The sequence below is a fragment of the Rhododendron vialii genome, chromosome 13a (assembly GCF_030253575.1).
Source record: "Rhododendron vialii isolate Sample 1 chromosome 13a, ASM3025357v1".
Lineage (NCBI taxonomy): Eukaryota > Viridiplantae > Streptophyta > Magnoliopsida > Ericales > Ericaceae > Rhododendron > Rhododendron vialii.
The window spans coordinates 12,915,031-12,939,516 of NC_080569.1; the positions used below are offsets into that span (position 1 = coordinate 12,915,031).

Sequence of the window (24,486 nt, forward strand, 5' to 3'; positions counted from 1 at the left end):
TTGGTCGAGGTATAAGGGGGTTGACATTCCCCCCGGAGGTACAATTTTTGTTCTCCCCTCTCTAATACTTTTGTCTTCATGCTATGAGGACATAGCATCGTTTAAGTTGGGGGAGGGTTATATATGTGCCATATATATGTTATGAGACTTGTCTTATTTTTCTGCTTTTGATAAATTTTCAAAATTTTTGTGCAATCTTCCCTTGTTGAAAGTACTTTAATTATGCTCAATTGTGTCAATATGGAAGAGTCGTGTATCCCGTCGAATTTGCTTTTGTGTTTGAATCCATGTCACATGCATATACATGAATATTGATGAACAAGTTGAGCCTAAAAGTAAAGTCAAGTTGTGTGCATCGTTAGAGTAGAGATTCATTTCTTAAGCATCTCATGTTTTTTGTTCTCATTTCTGCACTTGCGTAAATAATATCTTTTGTTCATACTTGAGTAGTGTATATATCTTTTATGCATCTTATTGGAGTTGTTAGCGTACTTAGGAAATGATTCAAGGCATTTTTGTTTGATTAAACCACATAAGAGTAACATTGTCCTTGTTTTGAACCGTAGAGTCTCTTCCGTTGTTTAAACCTAGGTAACCGGATGTTCGGAGGGATGTGTCAATAGTTTTCAAAGATTCAAAGAGGTTTGGGGGTGGTGCATGTGAATGTGATAGAAGTGGTTGGAATGTAAAAAGGCGAAGAATTGGTACATGATTCCCTATCTCTCATTTTCCACTACAAAAGCTAAGGCCCCAAATTTTCATTTCCCTTTCCAAAGTCCTCAAAATTGGCCCCTCAATCTCTCTTACTTCAAATTTCATTTCAAATGACCCTATTCCTCAAAGAAAAATCAAAGAAATGCTATGAAAGAGCAAATCATATTCAAAAGAGGGTTGAATACTTTGATGAGAGGATTGGTGTGACTATCGGGCTAGCTTACATTCTGGATGAGAAAGAGTCCGATGAAGAGGGGGAGCTCGATGCTCAATACCATGAAGAGCCGGATGAGGATGATGACTATGTGTGGTTGAGTCGGTGGTAGTAGTTTTTTGTAGGACTTATCTAGTAGTTATTTTTTAATTCTTCTTCGTAATTTTGTTGGTTGTTTGGCCGATATGAGGCCATGCCTTGGTAGTTTAGGGTCGATAGTGGCCAAGGGTAGATGAACCATGCAAGTATATGGCCACTACATTTTTGTAGTCCCTTTCTCTTTGTATCCAAGGTCGTTATAAGCTAATAAAGTCCTCCGTTGATCTTTTGTACGCTAATTAACTCCAATTGATGCATGGTCGATATCTATTATTACTTAAGTTGTGATTGTCCTAGTCGTTCCACACTTGTCAATAATTAGCTTTCCTTTTGTTCTAAGACCCTTTTGATAGCATGCGTAGCTTTTTGTCTCTGGCTATCGCATTTACTCGCTAGCGCTTGTCATGGGATGTATCTTGTATCTCACTGTGTGAAAAGTCGAATAAGAGCGTATCCTTGTGAGTTTTCGAGTCGAAACTCGTTGTGGTGCACACATGCTTGACTACTCTAATATGACATAGTTTGTTTGTCCTAGTTCATGGCATGTTTGTGCGTGGCTTGCATGTGATTGGATTTGAAGGGGTGTTTTGGACTCTTGCCTAGTTGAAGTAGTTGAGCATAACTTTCGTATCTTGAATCTCGAGAGGGTTGCATAGCTTAGTTTAATGTGTTTTGTTTTGGTTTGCTAGGGACTAGCAAAGCTCAAGTTGGGGGGTGTGATGAGCACCCAATATTGTAGATATTTGGTGCGTCTAGTCCCGTATTATGTTGGTTTAACTTGTGTTTATTTAGCTTTTATAGTGATATTGCACGTAAGGTAGGTTTTTGTGTTTTTCAGGTAATTCGTATAAATAAGGTGCGTTTGAACGTCAAGGAAAGCTTCGGATGCAACCAAGTACTCAAGACCAAGTGTCACCCCGTTGTGGTGCTCAAGAGATGGTTTGGAGGTTGCTCGGGTCGCCCAAGGGTCAAGGGAATTGAAGAAGAAGTGAGGATTTTACTAAAGCTACTCATCTTCCGACGTGCTGAGGGTAGAATTGTCATAACTTTTGATGTACAAATTACTTTTGATCCAAACCACTTGGGTTAGAAAGTAGGCTCGACGAGCTTTCCAACAGTCCAAAGAACACCCAAATCCGAGTTCGGGAGTGTCCGGAGCGCGTCTACGAAGTTGCCTAAAAAATCTGTCAATCTTGTACCGGTACTGGGGATTGCCCAGTACCGGTTCATGCTGTCTAGAGGTTATGTTTTTCAGCCCGTTTGAAGGCCTTGAACCGGTACTGGGAATTGGCCAGTACCGGTTCATACTGCAGAAAACAGCCACGCTTTTTCTGCTTTTTCTACTTTCTACTTTTGGGTTATTTTTCACTTTTGGCTACTTTTAGGATAGTTTTTGGGATATTTTGTGAGAGAGTAAGGCCACCTTGTATAAATAGGGTCTCCCTCTCTCCTCTTTATCCAAGCTAGTCATTTTTCACTTTAAGTCATTTTTATTTTTCTAGGACTCCATTAAAGCTTCAAGCTTTCTTAGTTATTTCCTTCAAGAACACTAGTAAGTCTTTCTCGTTTGTTAATTTCTCGTTTATTAAAGTTGCTTGTACGGACTAGATCTTTACTAATATCAAGTTTATTTCCGTTTTTATCGGTTAATCATGTTTCCTTTCTTAAGCAGGTTTTCTAGTCTTTTTATTATGTGTGAGTAGTTTTTCGGTTAAGTCTTGGGCTAATCTTTCCCAATGACTTAGGTTGTTATTTGGTTCTCAAACATTCGGGCTTAAAATTATGATTTTTGGAATTAGGTTAATCTAGCCATTTTGGTCTAAGCGAGGGGTGTTAACTCCTTGATATGAAGTTTAGTCAAGCGGTCTTGGCAAGCGACATTTTGAGGGCTCGTGGCCTCCTACGTGTTAAATACATTAGCAAAAATAGGTTTGTTTAGTTCCGTTTAATCACGTCTTTTGATAAACGTAGTCATTAAAGTTAAATCTTTCAGGCGTGAGCACGCGGTCGTGACTCTCGCTTGAGTTATAATCGAGAACCGGTAGTGGCCTTTGTCAAGGGATGGACGATCCCTAGACTTGTCTCTTTTAAGTTAATTAAACTCATTTCTAGTCTTTTCCTTAGTTTTCACTTTTAAAGCAAAATCAAGTTAGCCGTCTTGAACGCCGCACTCTACCGTATAAACCTACAATCCAAACTAGCTATATTTCGATTCTCTGTGGGTACGATCCCGGACTTCCGGATATTATGCTATCGACGACCTAGCCCTACGCTTGGGGTGTTTCCACCTTATTGGAAGGCGAGGTTCGGAGACTAAGCACCACACTGTTGCAAGGAACGTAATTTCCCACAAGTGTTTCTCCCACTTTCTGAATCTACTGCCACCCCACCATATGAATTGGTCTTCCAAAGATGCAGGGCACACCCAACTTACATGCCACCAATCCAGTATTCACGACCAAACATCCCAAGAAAATTGGCAATCTCTATTATAAAACAGAAGGGTGTGGGGACAAGTTGTTAGAATGGCTTAGATTCATTTGATCCAAAGGCTGTAGTGCATCATCCCACTTCTCGGTTAAGTGCCCATGATTTTCACTTAAATCACACAACTGTCATCCCCTTTCAACCGGGATGCGTAGTGCCATTGGCACGGGCTAACACTAGTGCAAGAATAAATGATGAGGAGTTTCCAAGTGCAGTGAGCAGAACGGGCAAAGGACAGATTGACCCTCGGGGATCAGATTTCTTTCCAAAAGCACGGATCTAGTAGTCACCATGGATTGAATAGCCAACCAAGCGAATATTTCCACCTTTGGGGGGCAACGATTCTTCCAAAGAGCTTCCATCACCAAACTTCTTGAGTAACCTCCATCCTCCCACTGGTAATATACAGATCTTACTGAGAAAAGATTGTCAGAGGACCATTGCCAAAGTACAGAATCTGGCCTTGCCAGATCAAGAGTAACAGTTAGCAACCTCTGTTTTAATTCATCCATTTGAAGGTTTTCCCAATCACGTAAGTCCCTACTAAAAGTCATATTCCAATTGCCGTCATCAATTCCGCCTCTCACCGCACTGACCACCGCTTCTTTTTGAGAAGAAATTAAGTACAACCGAGGGTAATCTTCTCTAAGAGTTGTATCCTCTAGCCATGTATGATTCCAAAATGAAATCCCCAAAGCCTGAGTGGATCTGTAATCTAAATCCCTCTTGGATTATAGCACCGATACATGAAGACACATCCCCAATTGTGCAAATATCTTTCCAGATTTGAGAAGCCCTTCTCAAGGCCGGCATACGAGGAAACCAACAGTCAAGCTTCAAATTATATTTTCCCCTAACAACCTGCACCCAGAGAGAATCTCTGCCCTTATGAAATCGCTACCACCATTTGGCTAGGAGGGCCAGATTTTGGATCATTAATTCTTCACGCCTAAGCCACCAAACTCTTTCTTCTTGCAAATCACCTCCCATTTGACTAGGTGGAGTTTTCTCTTATCAATTGTGTCTCCCCAAAAAAAAATTTCGTTGAATTTTCTCTATCGCTTTTGCTACAGTCACCGGCAATTTAAAAATGGACAAAAAATAAATGGGTTGGTTGGCTAGAGAATCAACTTAGTCTCTTTTCCATCTTCTCCACTACGGGATCCCAAGTTTTAATCCTATTGGATTAGCACCCAAAGGCAAACCCAAATACTTGATCGGCAACCGTTCCACTTTACACTCCATAACCTGCGCTAAAGCTAGCACCTCCTGATGGGGAATTTTAACACCACATAAAGAGCTTTTGGAATAGTTAATTTTCAATCCTAACATAAGTGGAAAGCATCTAAGGATTCTTTTGATGCTAATTAGCTCCTCCAAGTTATTGTTACAAAAAAGAATCGTATCATCCGCAAACTGAAGGTGGGACACCACAACCCCATTGACCCCTATTCTTGCTCCTGAAATGATGTTCCGATCCCTAGCTCTCTCCAATAGAATGTTGAGTCCCTCAACCACAATATTAAACAGAAAGGGGGATATCGGATCGCCTTGTCTAATACCTCACTGGAGTTGAAACTCCTTCGATGCCGACCCATTAATCAGTACAGACATAGATACCGAGGATATACACTCCTTTATTTGTTTTCCCCCGATAAACGCAGCTTGAGATTCACCAATAACCGATGGCAAGAGAGCTTTAATTCTATTGGCAAGCACTTTGGATAGCACTTTATACACCCAACCAACCATGCTTATGGGCCTATATTCTTTGAACGACACAGGACAATCTACCTTAGGAATCAAAGCAACGGAAGTCGAGTTGATAGTACCTTTTGTAAGTTTGCCGTCAGAGTGAAATTCAGAGAAAAATTGCATGATCAAACCCTTCATAAACCCCAACCAAGCTTCACAAAGGAGAAATTAAAGCCGTCCGGACCCGGAGCTTTTAGGTTGCTACACTCCTTTTGAGCAGCTAAAATCTCCCTCTCTTCAAAAATTCTACCAAGATGAGCTGAAATTTGTGGTGATAGTCTCCTATAAAACTCTCCCCCCAGCACCGGCCTATCAGCTCTATCCTCTTTGAAATTGTTGCAAACAGAGGCGGCTCCACATTGTTAGTTCCATGGTCAACTGAACATCCGAACAAATTTTTTTTGCTTAGAATACATATAAAAATTATGGAGCTAGCATTTCTTTGAACACCCAACGTAAATGTTAATGAACACTCAATTCTAAAAGTCTTGAACATATAACACAAAAAGAATTGAACACCTAACCCAAAACTAATTGAACACTCAATCACAACTCAATTACAACCCATCAATTCAGGTAATTCAATATTGAACACTTAACACATTATCTCAAATAAAGCTCATAATTATAATAAAAAAATTGTAAAAAGAAAGTGAAAAGAAGAATCTATTGATGAAAGTATTATACTCTGCGTTCTCTCTCTCATTCTTTTTGTCGATGGTCTAAATGTGTTAATTTCGCATTCATGACAATAACTATTTTTTTGTCTAGTTAGCTTATAAAATCATGGATAAATCTCATGAATAATATTCATTCAAATTTAAGACTACGTTAGAAAATCTCATCATGTCATCCTAAATTCAACATTTTTGAGAAGGTCAACCGAAACAAACTCGCTACAATTTGTTTCAAAAAGGTTTTAGTAGATTAATATGCTTGTTAAACGTTAGCTCAATAAAATTTTATCCCCTCCGTTCTTGAAACACTGTCTACTACGAAATACAACTTCCAAAAAAAATGAAATTTTTGTTAAAAAAAATAGTGTATATTTTTAAGTTCTCATTTCGCCTCGTAGTTAATTTTTTTTGAGAATAGAGGTCATGTTTTTTGACCGTACAATTTATACAATATATGAGATTTTGTACATATTATTGGTTGATATATCAACTAGTAGAGTTAAGGTAATTTCTGAACACCCTATCATAAATTCCTGGAGTCGCCACTGGTTGCAAAAGTGTACCACGGCTGCTTCTTTAATGTCCTTCGGCTCTTCCAACAAGTCTTTCGTTTGCCTTAATTGAACCCACCAGATTTCTTCGAAACCTATTATTGGCTATGTCCAAGAAGAATATTGATTAGTACGTTACAGTACGGGCTAGAGTATCGATTTTTTTACTACATCGATCAGTATTTGAGCCGAAACAAAGTCAAAGTTTGGGGTACCAAATTTGGTCAAAACGGGTACGTAACGGCCAGTACATGTGTTGGTGTCATTCGTTTATCGGTAAAAAATTGATTCTTTATTTTTTTTTTTCGTCATTTTATTCACTTTGAAGGTGTCAAATAAAAAAAAATGATATTCCCAAAAATGTTTTATGTTGTTCTCGTTTTATTACTGTTTACAAAGTACATATGACCAAAATAAATTTTTTTTTGTTTATTTTTTCAAATAAACTGATTCTACTGTAAGTTTTTTACAAACAAAAAATTGAAAATGTTACCAAACGACCCCGAGGCAATCACGTAAGAATACTTACGTGGTTCGAATTAAAGTTTACGTCAACAGAGATACAGAAAAGCGAAGGAACTTTGCTGTGAACGTACTAGGAGAATACAATTGAAAAGAATATGAGGGATTATGTAAGTTGTAAGTGGAGGCTGAATGCTTAATTCTTCTTAATTTCCACATCATATATGTTCACGAGTTGTTCGTACAAGACATGTACTGGAGGAGTACTACTTTGAGTGATCTTGTAATAATGTACGCCTTTGAGTGTGCACACATTCACACTTACAGTTTAATTCTCCTTCTATATTGCAACTTGACGAAAACTTGTGCTGCACATCTCGAAGAAAAAACTTCTATAAAAGAAGGGTTCCTATAGAACTATAATGCACACAATCACACTTTGATATTACGATTTGCACCATAGACCTAATGGCTGGAGCCACAGCTATGGCGCGCCTATATGTGACCGTCGTCCTCCTCCTCGCGGTGGTTGCCGCAGCTGGCGGCAACATTGCTCCTTATCCACCTCCTGCGACACACACTTGGGCCGTATGCTTTAAGCTAGGTTCACCATGCTTCTATCATGAGTTTCCTTGTCCTGCTGATTGTCCTTGGACTTGTGAGGCTGATTGTTACGCGTGTAAAGCTGTTTGTCCACCACCAGCACCACCACCACCACCTCGTCCTTTGTATGGCACCTGGCATTGCGCAGCAAAAGATACATGCTTTGGCTCGTTTCGTTGTCCTGATGGTTGTCCTTTGCATTGTAGGGCTGATTGTACAGCGTGCAAGGGTGTTTGTCGTAAGTCTTCTGTTCCCCAATACGGTCATCATAAAAAAAACATCTACCTTTTTGTTTTCTTTTTCTTTCATTTTCTTTTGTTCTAATTGTCAATTAAATTGCTCACACGTATAGCTTGCAATCTACCGGGAGGACTTTGCCAAGACCCACGGTTCGTTGGAGGTGATGGACTGACCTTCTACTTCCATGGCAAAAAGGACCAAGACTTTTGCATTGTTTCCGATTCCAATCTTCATATCAACGCTCATTTCATCGGAAGGCGAAATGATAACATGAAGAGGGACTTCACCTGGGTCCAGTCACTGGGAATTCTCTTTGACAATCATCAACTCTATGTCGGTGCACAGACGACTTCAACTTGGGATGATTCAATTGATAGACTAGCACTCGCTTTCGACGGAGAACCCATCTTCCTCCCGGCTACCACAAACGCCGAATGGCGGCCGAGCACCGCACCGGGCGTCTCCTTCACTAGGTATTGTTGGACTTTTCAAGTTCCAAAGTACCATGTATTTATTGACCATTTGGGATATAGTAATATGCAATTTTAAAATTGCATATTAACAAATTGAGAATGACTTGCCAGTTCTCATGCTTAATTTTACATGCAGGTCTCGAGACGTTAATGGTGTGGTGATTGAAGTGGAAGGGAACTTCAAAATCAAAGCGACAGTGGTCCCAATCACTGAAGAAGATTCCATGATCCATAACTACGGAATCACCAAAGAAGATTGCTTTGCTCATTTGGACTTGAGCTTCAAGTTTTACTCGTTGAGCGGCGGTGTCGACGGCGTTTTGGGCCAGACTTACCGCAGTAACTACGTGAGCAAGATTAAGATGGGGGTACTGATGCCTGTTGTTGGTGGTGCCAAGGAATTTGGTAGTTCCACTCTGTTTTCGTCCGATTGCGCCGTGGCTAAATTCACTGGTGGGCTCAATTCTTCGGAGGGTTTTGAGTATGGGAGTTTGGACTGCGCTAGTACTGGGATGGATGGCCGAGGAGTTGTTTGCAAGAGATAAATAAATCTCGCTCTGAGATTACTTTTGCATGGAAAAAAAGAATTGTATAAAAAGCTTTCATGTTTTCTCTTGTATTAAATAAAGACGGAATCTAGTGTAAAGGATGTCTGGCCATTGTCTCGAGTTGTATTTACACTCACTGTAATTTGCTTCAATTTTCAATGTCATCCTCCAACTTTTGTTAGTTTAAGCGAAAGGTCACCCAACGAATTTTTTTAATCTCAAAGGTAACAAAGAGGTTAATGGAAGAAAGCGAGATATGGCATCGTAGATTAAAGGTAATGCATCTTTTTAATCTCGAAGGGTAACAAAGAGGCTAGGTTAATGGAAGAAAGCGAGATATGGCATCGAAGATTAAAGGTAATGCATCCGAACTAGGGTGGTACCCGCGCCTCGCAAATCATGTGCCCTCCCAATCACCAAAACTAGAACAAGGTTGGCTCCTTGCCAACCAAATTACACCACGACCACCAATTCTTAACCCAACAAAATAACAAATCAAGGTTATTAATACCATTCACCGTCCAGTACGTACCGTTTTTGACAGAATCCGGTACCCTATACCTCTAATTCCGTTCCGACTCAAATACCGATTGGTACCGGAGATACCGTTCAGTACCGGCCAATACCAGATAATACCAGACTACTTTTAAATTATTTTTTTTCAAGCACCGAACAAATACCGGACGGTACCAGACAAATACCGGAATATTTTTTATTTTTTTTGTTTTATGTTATACTATAAATTCTTTTAGGCAGGAAAATAACACTAATAGCGATCAATCTGAAACGGTACCTAGTATCTCACCAGTACCGGTACGTACCGTACTAGTAAGAAAATCGGTATTCTAGCCGGTACGGTATTCAGAACCTTGATGCAAATATCCTCATTACTTAGTATCTTCAAATATGTGAAGAAAATGAATTTAGATCTGACAACGACCCCTCTCTCCTTTATGCTCTGCAAACTGTGCACCAGATCAAATATGTGAAGAAAATGAATGGTTTTGGTCGTCATCTTTAAAACATTATGCAAGCTTGAATTTGATAGATTCAATCAGTCTTCAGGACTCTTGCTCAAAGTTGGGTTCAACCAACTTAAACCCATTTTATTTTTATACCAATTGTGGTGCCCTAGGTTTGCCCAAAGCTCACACCCTCCGAATCACACAGAACACAAGGAATTTACATGGTTTCTAAATTGGGTACATTCAGGGGAAAAGAGGAGTGTTTCACTATATGAAAAAGAAAGACACAGATTGATGCCGCCCATTTGGTAGTCGTTAAAAATGTCATTTTGTGCTTACCAAATGATCGTCAAATTAGATTATTTATTTACATTAACTGGACTATAACTAAAGATTTACATAGTGTAGTGACGAAGTCCGAGTCGATCCACAGGGAAATAAGCGTGTCAATTGCCAAAATTGACTTCCACTTTAGTCTGAGCAAAAGATAAATGATTTTGGATTTTTAAATATAAAATGCACAAAAAAAAATAACATAAAATAAAATGAAAGATAAAGATAAGGGATAGAGAAGGCCATGGAATCTCAACTCCACCCTACCTTTGTAGCATTAGGATTGTATTAGTTTAAGGTCTTAATTCATTCATTCAACTATGATACGTGGTCATGACTAGCCCCGCTAAATTCGTCAAGAGGATAAATATAATTAATCACCGACATAGCATATCTTGAAAGGCACGGACCGTCTCCGACTCGAACTAATAATCTAAGCACGACTTGTCACTAATTGGTTTCTACTATTCACTTGGTAATCTAAGAACGATATGTCACTAATCGTCTTCGATTCTACACTACGCTACAAGTTTAGACTAATCTAAGCGTGAGATTAGACTTGGGATCAAAGTTTTTTCAAAAGCTTTGGAGATACAACTATGGGGTTTCAAGTTGCCAAGAGCTCTTAAACTATGGAAGCATGAGTGGCCATTTTATCCTGTGTTTGTGTGATGTGTTTTCTTCTTCTTCCATGTAAGTGTTCTCCTTGTCCTGGTCTTTGTAACATTTTCAAAGATTAATGAAATTTATTTTTTGCTATTAAAAAAGAAGTGTTTTTTAGTACCTCGTAATATAGCTTCAGTTTGTTTAGGAAGAAAAATGTGTAGTTGTTGAAGAACAATACGTATACCACCACAACTCAAAACATAAATTAAAGCATAAGGCTATTGTAGTTTGTCACATTTTATCAAACACTTGGCAGAAAATTGAAGTACATGTTCACAAACGGTGAAAAACTTATTGTAAGGACACAAACAGCCCACTTGGAGTTATAAATATAAGTGATAAAGAATGGTGTTTACGTACCTCGAGTTCGTAAGACTTTAGTAGAAATTGGCTTACAGCAAGGGACAGATTCTGCTAAAGATTCTGAAAAATAATTACAGAAAACATGATTGAAAGCTAACATGAAACCAAAGGCACACAAATTAGAATTCTTTCGCACTTGTTATGTGCAAGTGAATAATTAACGAACACCCAAAAAAAATTGGAAATAGGAATTTTGTCTCCCTATGAAGCCTAAGCCATGCCTCATATTGGTAAAATGTAGCCAGTATTCCAATAAGAAAAGCCAAACACATAGTTAAGAAGCAAAACAAAGAAATATGTAATACTCCAATAGATGAAGCAGAGAGAAAATCATACCTAGTGGTTGGCAGAGCCGAGAGAGTCACACAGAGTTATGGGGGCAGGGAGAGCGGTGCGAGATCCAAATTGCTTTCAATTTTCAAAACCTTAAATCTGCCAAATGAATTTGCACATCAAGGACTCATTGATGTAACGGCGGAAAACTCACGCAATTGAAGTCTAAATTGGCACATTTTATCGAACATTTAGCAGGCAATTGAAGTAACGGCAGAGCAAATCAAGGATTCATTGATTCAAGGGCGGAAAACTTAGCAGGCAATTGAAGTCTAAATTGGCACATTTTATCTATCGAACACTTAGCAGACAATTGAAGTAACAGGCTAAAAGCGGAAAACTTATCATAAGAACACACATCCGAGAGAGAGAGAGAGAGAGAGAGAGAGAGAGTAGTTTACCCGGATTGAGTTCGGAACTATATTTGCAGCAGGTTCGAACTTTCGGTGGTTGCCATAGTAGATTTGAGAGAGAGAGAGAGAGAGAGAGAGAGAGAGAGAGAGGAGGGATGGCCATGGTGGTTGCCTGGTTGGCGTAGCAGCTTTGTGGAAGAGGAATGGAGGAGTGAAGAGGGAAAGTCATAGCAAATGGGTGATAGAGGGGTGGGGGTGTGGGGAGCGGTTGCATAAGTCGTGGTCTGCCGAACTGCCTTGTGCGATGATGTGCGGCAAAAATTGGAGGTTGGCAACTCCATCTCAGCCGTTGCTCTTTGTAGCTCTCAATCTCAGTCCTTGAGCGAAAGGTGCTAGTCAATCCGAACTATCCATTAAGCACCAAATGGACGTAGGCCGTTGGATTTATGTCTGGATTCAAAAACTTCTCTTTCATATTATACAGATTTTTCCAATTAAAACAACAAAATCGTCAAGGTCAACGACAAGGCAAATCTTATTCTACTACTGATCTATGGGAAAGGGGGACGAGGCCAATGGGGTTTGATCCCTCACCTGGTGCAAGGAATATAGGGCGCCGATCACTAGAGTGACACTCCATTTGCCACATGTGAAGTAGATTAATACTTCCGATCCGTGAAAAAAAAAGTAGATTAACACTTCCGATAAAAAAGAAGTGGAATAACACTCTCTTAGTCACTTTAAAACTTTCCTTTTCAAATCAAACCAAAAAAAAAAAAAACACACTTTTGCGATTCTAATAGTCAGGACTTTTGTTTTCAGCATACTTAATTAAATATTTCTAAACTATATGTAGGGGGGCCGAAATATCCGAAGGTTCACAAGGTCCAAAAGGGATGATGAGGGTTCACACGCTGTTTGACCCATCATCAAAGCTATCACAGTTCACCTGTAAATAAGTCTGGACATCGGCTGGACCGAAGGATAGACAGAACCACGAGTACTTCAGCGAACAATTATAAGCTATATCCGAACGTACGACACATAAGTTCGCTCGGGGTCTTATCAAGCGCACGGATACGAACTTCCGTTTGTTCGGCCAGGGTGTGCTTCGGCCGGGATATCCTACGCTCGGATAATTCGCATGCCGGACGTGGGGCCTGCCGAACCTGGACGATTGTGGAACCTTCCATAAATATCTACTGATAAGAAAGCTGTCCTCTCAGACATTCGAAGTGACATCTCTGAACGATGTGACCATTCTGACATCAACCCATGTGGCTCTGAAAGACTAGGGAAGTGGTGTTCATTAACTGGCCCTGCTAGAAGGCGCCAACCGAGCAGAACGTGACACGTGGAAAGTATGGCCAACTTGCTTAGCACTTCACCTCTTTGCCTATAAATAGAGAAGCATGACCACTGAGAGGGGGATCCAAAAAATCTGATCTAAAAGAACACTTCTTTCTCTCCAACATATTGTTCTTACTAAACTTCTTCTCTCCACCTACTGACTTAATCATCGGAGCTTCTTCCCGGAGGAACAGCCCCCTCCGGTTCTGCAGGTACATCAAGACCGGCGTTAGCATTCACGGTCCCACATTCGGAGGCGGCCGCACCAGCAGGAGCACGAAGAAATCACGCCCCCACAATTGGCGACTCTGCTGGGGAAAGCAGAAAATAACTTTCGGGGTGTTCTTTGTGTTCTTCGCATTCATAGTCAGTTGAGGGCCTTTGTTCATCTCAGATCCTGTTTGTTCTTCATATTTGCACGGAACAAATGGCTCAACATCTCTCACCTCCGGGCCCAGAGAACTTTACCCTTAGGTTGGAAGGCTACGGATCTATCAACCTTGAGCCCCGTCAAACGGCTAGGGCGGTTCCACATGTAGCCCGCCAACTTTCTTTTCCACCAACCGAGTTGGATATCGCCTTGGCCGAACAAAAACGTCAGGCAGCGGTTATTACCATGCTGCAGCAACGGCTAGAGGAGCGGGACGGAGGGTTGACCGTAACCCCTGCAAACGAACATCATGCCGAGCCCAGTCGACCGAAGAGATCCCACAAACGAAGTCGACCGTCTCGCCCAGCCCAAACGGCCGAACTCGCTGTTACCGAACGACGAACTGTCTTTGAGCGCATAGATCAGGGGGTTTCACGACCTCGGCTGACAAGCATCATTCGAGCCGAGAGTACTAGATCCTCGGCAACGGGCTCCACAGCGGGAACCAATAGGGGAGGCGAGTCTGTCCGAACACAACACCGTTCCGAACGACGGATGAGTCAGAAAAGTGGGAAGAGGCCCGTGGACTTAAATGATCCACCTCGGCGACCCCATACCAGTAACAACCGGGAATATTCATTTCAATCGCGACATGATTCCAAACGTCACGATGGGCGACACTCCGCCAACTCTGGCAGTCGACACCGAACAGAAAGCAGAGGAAACCGTTCGGAGCACAATAATACGATTATCCTCTACGATCAATTCACGGGCCTGCCAACCGTGTACCAACCCATCGACCCGGCTCTTCAACCTCGGCACGCCCCATTGACGAGCTTGAGGGAGGCACAGGCGCCCTTAATGCTAGATGCTCCACGACCGAGGGAAAAAGAGGAGCACCGTCGGCGCCATCGGCGGGAAAAAAGAAAGACTCCGGAGCGGCATACTGATGTTCTTCCCCCTGTCGCCACGCAGATCGCAGCCGAAGGGCAGGCCAAAGACAATTCGAAGCTCGGGAAGGCAAAGGCTTCCCCCTTCGTGGATGCTATTCAACAGGAGCGGCCGCCAGATAGATTCGTCATGCCAAAGCTGAAGCGCTATGAGGCAAAAGAAGACGCAGTCGCGTTCGTTTGTCGCTTCAGGCAAACCATGAGCCTCCATAACTTTTCTGACGCCCTTATGTGTAAGATCTTCCCACTCACTCTCAGTGAACCGATCATGTTATGGTACAATCAGTTGAAACCCAAATCCATTTCTTGCTTCAACGAACTAGAATTGGAGTTTAGCAAACGCTTTGTCACCAGCAACATTCAACCAAAGACATTATCAATGCTGGTGAACATGCGAAGAGCGGCGGGAGAAACACTGCGACTCTATACCGAGCGTTACTGGGAGGTCTATAACCTTATTCCCGACTGTGATCAAGGGGTAGCAGCCGAGTCTTTCATGAATGGGTTGGATCCAACCTCGGCAATGTTTCGTGACCTCTCATGAAATCCACCTAAGACAATGGGAGAGCTCATGATAATAATCGAGAAAGATTGCGTTCACGAAGAAGCAATGGCCGAGCGACATACAACAAAGGCTGAACCTGCCAAGACGATAGGGCCGAAGAAGCAGGTATCGAACGTTCGCCAAGGGCAAGGGAGCCAGGGTAGCTCGGGCCAGACATCGAACAAGTCGAACAACAAGGGCCGACCCCCGCAGCACCCTCAGCCACAATCCTGGACACAAACGAAAAGAGAACCCCGACCGGACGAATACGTCGCCGAACGTACGGTATTCACTGAACCTATTTATAAACTTCTTAACATCATTGGCAAATTGCCGTTCTTTGTTTGGCCAACGGTACTCTTAGGCACCGTCGGAAGCGGACCGGGGATGTGCACGTATCATAAGGAACGTGGCCATTACACCACGCAATGCCCATCTTTCAAAAGGTATCTAGAAGAGCTAGCAGCTGCCGGTCACCTCAATCAGTGGATCGACGTTCGGCAAAATCCCCTTCCTCCCCCCCCCCCCCCCCCCCCCCCCCCCCCCCTTGTTGGCAATCTCGTGAGCGTCATACAAGGACTCGTATCCGAAGGAAGGGCGGCCGAACTTCGTTCAGAAATAGACAGGGCTGTCGCCACTGAATCAGTCTGCAACGTGGGCACTTCGGGAAAGCGAAAGTGGGAAGATCCGAGCTTCGGCGGCACCATAACTTTTTCTTCCGACGACTTAAAAAGAGTGCAACTTCCACATGCAGATGCCCTCGTCGTCACTATTGCTATTGAAAAATCAACCGTGCAACGGGTATTGATAGATCCGGGAAGCTCGGCCGATGTCATGTTTTTCTCCACTTATCAGAGCCTCGGATTATCTCCCGCTCAACTTCGGACAGCGTCAACTCCCCTTGTCAGTTTTACGGGAGCCCCGGTATGGCCACTCGGCCTGATTGCCCTCCCTGTGCGAGCTGGATCGCGCATCCTGGAGATCGAATTTGTGGTGGTTGCTTCGCCAAGTCCGTACAACGTCATTCTTGGCCGAACCTGGCTACACGAAATGCAAGCGGTTGCTTCAACGCATCACCAGGTGGTAAAATTTGTCGGATGGAACGGACGACAGGAAAGCCTGCGAGGCGATCAAATCCAATCCAAGAAATGCTACATCAGCACTGTAACGAACAAACAGAGCTGCATGGAGGTACAGTGCGTGGCTGCCGCTCCTATCCCAGTGATTGAGGATGTTGGTGTACTTGCCGAACAACGGTCAGCCGAGGAGCTAATACGTTTTTCCATTCCTGGGGAAGAAGGAAGATATTTTTCGATCGGGAGTTCATTGAGCCTGGACGAACGTGAGGAGATGTATCAATTCCTGATGAGAAACATGGAAGTCTTTGCTTGGACGCCACAAGACATGCCGGGCGTGGACCCTTCGTTCGCCATGCACTCATTGAATGTAGATCCGAATAGGCGACCGGTTGTGCAAAAAGTCCGACGCTCGTTGGCCGTACACACCGAAGCTGTGATAGCAGAGGTGAATCAACTGTTGGAAGCTGGCGTCATTCGGGAAGTGCTATACCCTACCTGGCTTGCCAACCCAGTGGTAGTCCCGAAGAAAAATGGGAAACTAAGGGTCTGTGTCGATTACACGAACCTCAACGACGCCTGCCCTATGGATCGATTTCCACTTCCTCGGATTGAGCAGTTGGTAGATGCAACGGCGGGATGCGAGCGCTTGAGCTTCATGGACGCGTATCGGGGCTACCATCAAATAGCTTTGGATCCAGAAGATCAAGAGAAAACGGCTTTCATCTCGCCTCGGGGAATCTTCTGCTACAAGGTTGTCCCGTTCGGCCTGAAGAATGCAGGCGCCACCTTTCAACGCTCCATAACGAAGATGTTTCCTGGCATGCTCGGCGTAAAAGTAGAAGCTTATATCGACGATTTGGTTTGCAGAAGCATATTCGCTCGGGATCACCTTCGGGATCTGGGAGAGGTCTTTACTGTTCTAAAACATAGGAAGCTACGTCTCAATGCCGAGAAGTGTGCGTTCGGCGTTAGCTCGGGGAAATTCCTGGGGTACATGGTGAGTCGCCGAGGAATCGAAGCTGACCCAACCCAAATTTTGGCTGTACAGAGGCTCCGAGCTCCGACGACAATTAAAGAGGTACAGCGGCTCACGGGGATGGTTGCTGCCTTGAACCGTTTCATTCGACGTTCGAGCGATCTCTGCCGCCCATTCTTCCGAGCAATAACAACGAGCCGACGCAGATTTGTATGGACAGAGGAGTGCGAGCAGGCTCTGCGATCTTTAAAGCAATACCTATCTCACGCTCCTTTGCTCGTCAAACCCCTGCCCGATGAAGATCTATATCTTTACCTTGCCGTTTCCAACCATGCCACGAGCGCGGTTCTTGTTCGGAAAGAGGGGATGGACCATCAACCGATCTTCTATTCCAGTAAAATGATGACGGATTCTCAGACGCGGTATCTGCCTATGGAAAAGTTGGCATTGGCTCTCGTCTCTGCTAAAACGAGCCTCTTGCCCTACTTTCAATCCCATAGGATTGTGGTCCTCACTGAGTTTCCTCTCAAAGCTGTTCTTCGGAAAACGGACACGTCGAGCAGGATCCTGAAGTTCTCTCAAGACTTGGCCAACTTCGACATCCAATTCGAGCCTCGGACAGCTATCAAAGGGCAAGTCTTGGCCGACTTCTTTGCCGAACTCACTCCCGGCTTACAAGACGAGGCCAATGCCCTGGCAACTGCTGCTGAAGAAGCTCGAATTCAAGAAGAAGAGGTTTTGGAAGGGCCGTCCATCTGTCATGCCGAACCACTCCGTGCTCGGTATTCCCTCGGACGCAAGAAACCCAAACGACAATGGAAGCTCTTCTCCGGCGACGCTTGGCGACTAACCGTCGATGGAGCTTCTAATGTTCACGGAGCTGGTGCAGGCATCGTCCTTATCTCACCCAGCGGGACTGTTCACGAAAGCGTGGTTTCGATTGGGTACACGGCGACGAACAATGAGGCAGAGTATGAAGCTCTAATTGCAGGCCTCCAACTTGCCCTTCAGCTGGATGCAGACTCGGTTCATGTCTTTTGCGACTCTCAGCTCATTGTGGGGCATTTAAACGATGATTATCAAGCCAAAGATCAACGTATGAATGCATACGTGAGCCACGTCTTAGCTTTGTTCGGAAGATTTGGACGCGTAGAAGTGGAGTGGATCGCTCGGGAGCATAACGCCCATGCTGACGCCCTTGCAGGTCTTGCTTCAGTCTACAAGACCTCGGGTAGTCGCACCATCACCTTTGACGAGGTCCCCAAATCGAGCTTCGAAAAGCCGTCTGACCAGGTTATGGCCATCACCCTCGGCCCAAGCCAGCTGGATTCTGTGATTACTTACCTGAAGAAGCAAGCGCTACCGACGAACAAGCGCGAAGCGTACAAAATCCGTTGCCGAGCCGCCAATTTTTTCTTGGGACCGAATGACAATCTCTACCGACGGACTTTCACTGGCCCCGATCTGCGTGTCGTCCACGACGACCTTGTGCCAGCCGTTTTGGAAGAACTTCATTTGGGTAGCTGTGGGGCTCACTCAGGAGGACGGTCCCTTGCACAGCGTGCCCTGACACAAGGCTATTGGTGGCCGAAGATGGTCAAGCAATCCGAAGAATACGTGAAGCTCTGTGTCCGGTGTCAAAAGCAAGCATCTCTCATCCACCAGCCTGCGTTCTCCCTTAAAATGATCACCAATCCGTGGCCGTTCGCGGTTTGGGCTTTTGACATAGTTGGCAAGATGCCGAAGGCGCCTGGAGGATTTGAGTACATGCTCACTGCCACAGATTTGTTCACCAAGTGGGTAGAAGCTTCCCCCATGATCAAGACCACCGCCGGGGACGTGGAACGCTTTATTTGGAAGCACATCATCTCCAGGTTCGACGTACCGTACGCCATCCTTTCTGATAATGGCTCCCAATTTGTTGCCTCCGCTCTCAAAGCTTTTTATGCGAAGCGCCACATTACCATCCAAAATTCCTCGGTGGCATATCCTCAAGGTAATGGACAAGCCGAAGCATCGAACAAGACGATCACTCGGGGGCTGAAGCGCCGTCTGGATCGGAAGCTCGGTAAGTGGGTGGAAGAGCTTCCACACGTCTTGTGGGCCTATCGAACAACACCTCGGCGGTCCACCGGCCGTACTCCGTTCGCTATGGCCTACAGTATGGAGGTTGTCCTCCCTTTATCTACTATGATCCCTACAGTTCGGACGGAGAATTTTAACCCTGTCGACAACAGTGCTCTTGTGGGTGCCGAGTTAGATTTAGCCGAAGAGCTACGTGACAACGCTAACCTTCGGCACGCCGCGTACCAGCAAGAAGTTGCAAGGGGCTACAACTGCAATGTTCGTGCTCGACCATTCAACGTCGGGGACTTAGTCCTTCGGATTGTTACCGAAGCGACAAAATTGACCAAGCTGAAGGATCCCTATGAAGGCCCTTACCGAGTGGCGGAGAAGATCGGGCACGGTGTTTATAAGCTTGCTGAGATGGATGGAACGCCAATCGCCAATCCGTGGAATGCTCAAAAACTGAGAAAATTCCATGGCTAGTGTTGGCATTCCCCATTTGACCTCTTCTGCTTTATTTTTATTCTTGTATATGGGGTATTTCATCTAGCCCCGGTAACATCTTTTGTTCGGGTGAAATTCTCGAAGCCCATGCTAATTTGATTGTTTGGTTTAATTTCTCGAAGCCATTTGTTTGTTCGGGTGAAACTCTCGAAACCATGCTAACTCTTTCGGTTCAGTTTTCCCGTCCTACTGCCTTATTCTATTCCTCCAGTAATACAATAGGGCAGGGGGCTACTATATGGGTAAACCTGAGTTCATCTCTTAGTAACTTCAAAATCACATGAACAGTCCTTCCGAATGAAAAGACTTCGAAAATTTCTGAGTTATGATGTATATACCGAATAAAAAGACTTGGCAAATATTTATATACTTGGAAACAACATCCATACCGAACGAATAGACGATTGTCATTCAAACAGAAATTCTCCAACATGTTTTAGTTACATCCAATGGCTGACAGGGTTCTCCTTGTTCGGAGCCAACCATATTCAAAAATATTCAAAAACAAAACAAAAACTAAACAAGAACAAATTTAATCTGCTGCAGCGTCGGCTGGGGCTGGTAGTGTTGAAGCGTCAGCTGGGGCCGGTAGGATTGGAGCGTCGGCTGGGGCTGGTAGGGTGGTCGAGTCGACAGCGTCGGCTGTTGTCTCCTCTGCTGTAACTTCGGTAAGGGCGAAGGGTGGTACGTCCACCAGACTCCTCCTCTCGTCGTCAGCTTCAACGCCTGCATCGTCAAGACCCATATTGTAGCCGAGCATAAAGCTCTCTTTGTGCTGAGCCTCCTTGATCTCATCCTGCACTTCAAGGATTTGATCGGTCACATCTTCTTCGGCCTGGGCGTATCCTTTCTCGTACTGCCCCTGCACCTCTTTCTCCATCTCCTTCTTCATTTCTTCCCTCCCCAAGGCTCTCCCCTCGGCCAGCCCCTCATCTTTGCCTTCGGCTCTGGTCTGCTCGGTAGACTCCTGCAACCCCTTGATGAGGTCGTTTTGATTGGCGACCTGGACCTCGAGGCTTTGCCTCACGAGCTCGGATTGCTCCAAGCCCTTCTTGTACTCCTCGGCCAGGGCCTTGTTGTATTCCACCGACTGCTTTTGCAGTTTTGACTTCTTGTCATATTCGGTGAGATGAAGCTGGGCACTCATAATGGACTGGGTGGCCTGTAAACAAAGCAAAACGAAAGTCATTCCGACGAAATAAGGCATTTGTGCAAAAAAAAAAAAAGTATAAAAGCATTTACTTACCCTTCCAGCGTGATAGTAGTATTCACTCAGGGCTGCTTTCAGAGAAGGGGGATTCTGTACATCCCTCGGCAAAGCTAGCCCCGAGTGGAGAGTGAAAGCCAGGGAGGGGTCCTCCCTCAGGCTGTCCGACTTGAGAACCTGTTTCTTGCCAGGTGTGATGAAGCTTGGCACCCATGGGGTGTCAAGGTCGAAGGCAGTCACCCTCCCTTCTCCTTCTGCGGCGGCTTCCTTCGGAAGCTCCACTTCTTGGCCCTTTCCCTTCATGGCCGCCCTCGTCTTCTTGCTCGCAGGCGGTTCCTTCGGGGAAAGAGGGGCGCTCAGTGGTCATTTTTTGGAGGGTTGGGGAGGTGGTGCTTTCTTGCTCGGCGCCGAGCCCGAAGCGGCTGCAGTTCCGGCCTTCAGCAGTTGGGCCTTCTCCCTCTCTTTTTCTTCCAGCTTCTTCTGGAGAACTTCCTTGATATTCCTCGGAGGCATCACTTCTTGTTCGAGGAAAGGTTCTTCTTCGGTTGGAAGCCGGATTGACCCTCGGAGGGGTTTGTCGGAGCTTGATTGAAGCTCTTGTGGGATGTCCTCGGACTGCTCGGGCTCGTCAGTTACCTTTCGTCGGATCCGACCGCCGTATGTAGCTTTATATTTGAGGATTGTCGGGGCGTCTCTTTCCTCCGCTGGGATAGTGAGCAGGGAGTCGGCGAGACCGCAACCTTTGGCCGCCCTTAACAGTACCTTGTTAAGCTTGGTGGTATCTGCCGAAGAAAATCATGCAATCGTCAGTTAAAATTGACAAATGAAATAAGAGCAACAGAAGGAATAAACATTTGAAATGACGGACAAGTGTTCTTACTCGGCGTTCCCCTTCGTGTGGCTATTTCAAATTGGCCGTATTCATGTTCGGGGAACTGAAAGTTGCCCCGAACCTCGACTTAATCGGAGGCCCACTTCTCCGAGTCGTACATGCCCTCGCGAATGATCTTTTGCATCTTCCTCCGGGAGCAGAGGTAGTACCGAGAGTACCTAACGTTTCTCGACACCATATAATTTTCAAAAAAGTGAAAGGCTTCTAGTCGAAACATCTTCACCTCGGCAAGGGCGATTACCGAGTGAATGATGCGGTAGGAGTTGACGCTCAGCTGGCACGGAGTGAGATTGAAACGATGAAGTATCTCTCTCAAAACTCTGTGCATCGGGAACCGAAGGCCCCCTTCTGAGATTGCCATCAAGGGGACGGTGACGTGTTCGTCACTGTATCTTATTTGGTTCCCTCGAACTGGTGAAATGATAATGTCGTCGGGGATGTCGTAAACGGCTCGGAAGGTGTCCAGGCTCGTCTTATCTTGGAAGCATTCCAAATAAGGGCAGGGGTCCTTCCCCGTTCGGTCAGGGATCACATCCGGGTCCATCGGGACGATCTTCCTCTTCACCTTCGGCGGATGCGACGAGGATTCCCCAGCAAATCCGGCCCCTTCATTCGCTCGGCTTGATGAAACAAGTGGAGTCCCTGGTCTCGACTCGGCTTCGTCATCTCCTTCGGCCTCTTCTTCCTCTTCTGCTTCGTCATGAGGATTCTCGGATGACGACTCACCTATATCTATAACATCGGGGTCCGGCCCCACTGTTCGGAGAGGAGCCACCATGGCGGGGTAGTCGACTCCTTCTACGCCCTCGGGGATCCTTCCACTTGATCCCGTTCGGTAGTTTCGGGCGAAATCTCTTATAGCTTCGGCTAACCCTGGATCGGATCTACCAAAATCCGAATCTTCGGAATCCACCGACCGATAAGATTCGCCCGAAGAAGGTGACTTTGCAGACTCCATACCTAGAAACAGATAAGTGCATGGGATAAGACCGTTAGCGATTTGCATGGCCAGGAATCTAAGTGCCTACGTTCGTTGTTCTGTGTCGTTAGGGGAGATCCCACCTCTGCTCGGTTATTTCCCGAGCGATATCCCCTCGGAAGAAATTCCGAAGGAAGGACTTATACCGCTCAGGGAAACAATGGGGAAACAGAGATTGAGAAGCTTAACAGGGCTTGTAAAGCTTCTTAAAGACTGCCCCTTTGGAAAAACCTCACGCTTGAAGATGCCCTCGTGTTCGGAAGAACACGATTTCAAGGTGTTCATACGCTCGGAAGAACACATGAACACCTGGGTATCTGGCGGTTGTTTCAGTCCAGACAAAAAGGAAAGAATCGACCAAAAAGGGGGAAAACATTCGAAAAACACTCAAAATGCATCAAGAAATGGAGGGGCTCGAGAAATACCTGAGAAATCAAGGGAAATCTGTGATCAAAAACCTTCAAATATGCAGATTTCTGGCGATTTCAGTCTGGAATGGTGCTTGAACAGTAAAACGATCGAGAGTCAGAGAGAGAGTAACCTTCTCTCTCCTTCCCTCTCCCCTTTTATACTGGGTGTAGAATTTGAAGCGGTTTCTCACCCTGACCGTCGGATTTGGGCGGGAGACTGATGTGCCGCTCGATGAAGGACGTGTGGCAGGTGTGAAGCGTGCCGTACCACCACCCAATGAAATCGTGACACCTGGCATCGATTCAAATCGACAGTTACAGAAGCATTTAATGAAAGGCTACGCGCACATCTCGAAGCGTTTTAAATAGTTTCTGTCCGTTCAACTTTGATGGTTCGTCTAGTCGATCGTTCTTCGGACTTATAGTTCTTCGGGCTTATGGTTCTTCGGATTTATGTATTCGTTCGGCCAGGTTCTTATTCAACTCCTCTTTCATTTCCGAGCAAGAAAAGAAGGAGTTGAGGGGCTATTGTAGGGGGCCGAAATATCCGAAGGTTCACAAGGTCCAAAAGGGATGATGAGGGTTCACACGCTGTTTGACCCATCATCAAAGCTATCACAGTTCACCTGTAAATAAGTCTGGACATCGGCTGGACCGAAGGATAGACAGAACCACGAGTACTTCAGCGAACAATTATAAGCTATATCCGAACGTACGACACATAAGTTCGCTCGGGGTCTTATCAAGCGCACGGATACGAACTTCCGTTTGTTCGGCCAGGGTGTGCTTCGGCCGGGATATCCTACGCTCGGATAATTCGCATGCCGGACGTGGGGCCCGCCGAACCTGGACGATTGTGGAACCTTCCATAAATATCTACTGATAAGAAAGCTGTCCTCTCAGACATTCGAAGTGACATCTCTGAACGATGTGACCATTCTGACATCAACCCATGTGGCTCTGAAAGACTAGGGAAGTGGTGTTCATTAACTGGCCCTGCTAGAAGGCGCCAACCGAGCAGAACGTGACACGTGGAAAGTATGGCCAACTTGCTCAGCACTTCACCTCTTTGCCTATAAATAGAGAAGCATGACCACTGAGAGGGGGATCCAAAAAATCTGATCTAAAAGAACACTTCTTTCTCTCCAACATATTGTTCTTACTAAACTTCTTCTCTCCACCTACTGACTTAATCATCGGAGCTTCTTTCCGGAGGAACAGCCTCCTCCGGTTCTGCAGGTACATTAAGACCGGCGTTAGCATTCACGGTCCCACATTCGGAGGCGGCCGCACCAGCAGGAGCACGAAGAAATCACGCCCCC

At 45.0% G+C, this 24,486-nt stretch overlaps 1 protein-coding gene and 1 long non-coding RNA gene across 2 annotated transcripts; one reads left to right on the forward strand and one right to left on the reverse strand.

Annotated features, from left to right (window-relative positions):
* Positions 1-7,035: 7,035 nt before the first annotated feature.
* Positions 7,036-9,015, forward strand: LOC131313549 (uncharacterized). The gene is made up of 3 exons (XM_058341917.1): positions 7,036-7,800; positions 7,915-8,275; positions 8,412-9,015. The coding sequence occupies exons 1-3, from the start codon at positions 7,428-7,430 to the stop codon at positions 8,818-8,820; spliced, it is 1,143 nt and encodes a 380-aa protein (XP_058197900.1). The 5' UTR covers positions 7,036-7,427; the 3' UTR covers positions 8,821-9,015.
* A 1,020-nt stretch (positions 9,016-10,035) lies between these two features.
* On the reverse strand, positions 10,036-12,245 carry LOC131313550 (uncharacterized). Its single transcript, XR_009196236.1, has 3 exons — positions 11,885-12,245; positions 11,487-11,582; positions 10,036-11,210 (listed from the first exon to the last, which is right to left on the reverse strand). It is a non-coding gene; the product is annotated as an uncharacterized LOC131313550 (long non-coding RNA).
* Between the last annotated feature and the right edge of the window lie 12,241 nt (positions 12,246-24,486).

Excerpts from the sequence above, each read along its gene's own strand:
- LOC131313549 (XM_058341917.1), top strand. The coding sequence starts at position 7,428 with ATGGCTGGAGCCACAGCTATGGCGCGCCTATATGTGACCGTCGTCCTC. Across the intron at positions 7,801-7,914 it reads AGCGTGCAAGGGTGTTTGTC|CTTGCAATCTACCGGGAGGA; the intron begins GTAAGTCTTCTG and ends TCACACGTATAG. Across the intron at positions 8,276-8,411 it reads CCGGGCGTCTCCTTCACTAG|GTCTCGAGACGTTAATGGTG; the intron begins GTATTGTTGGAC and ends TTTTACATGCAG.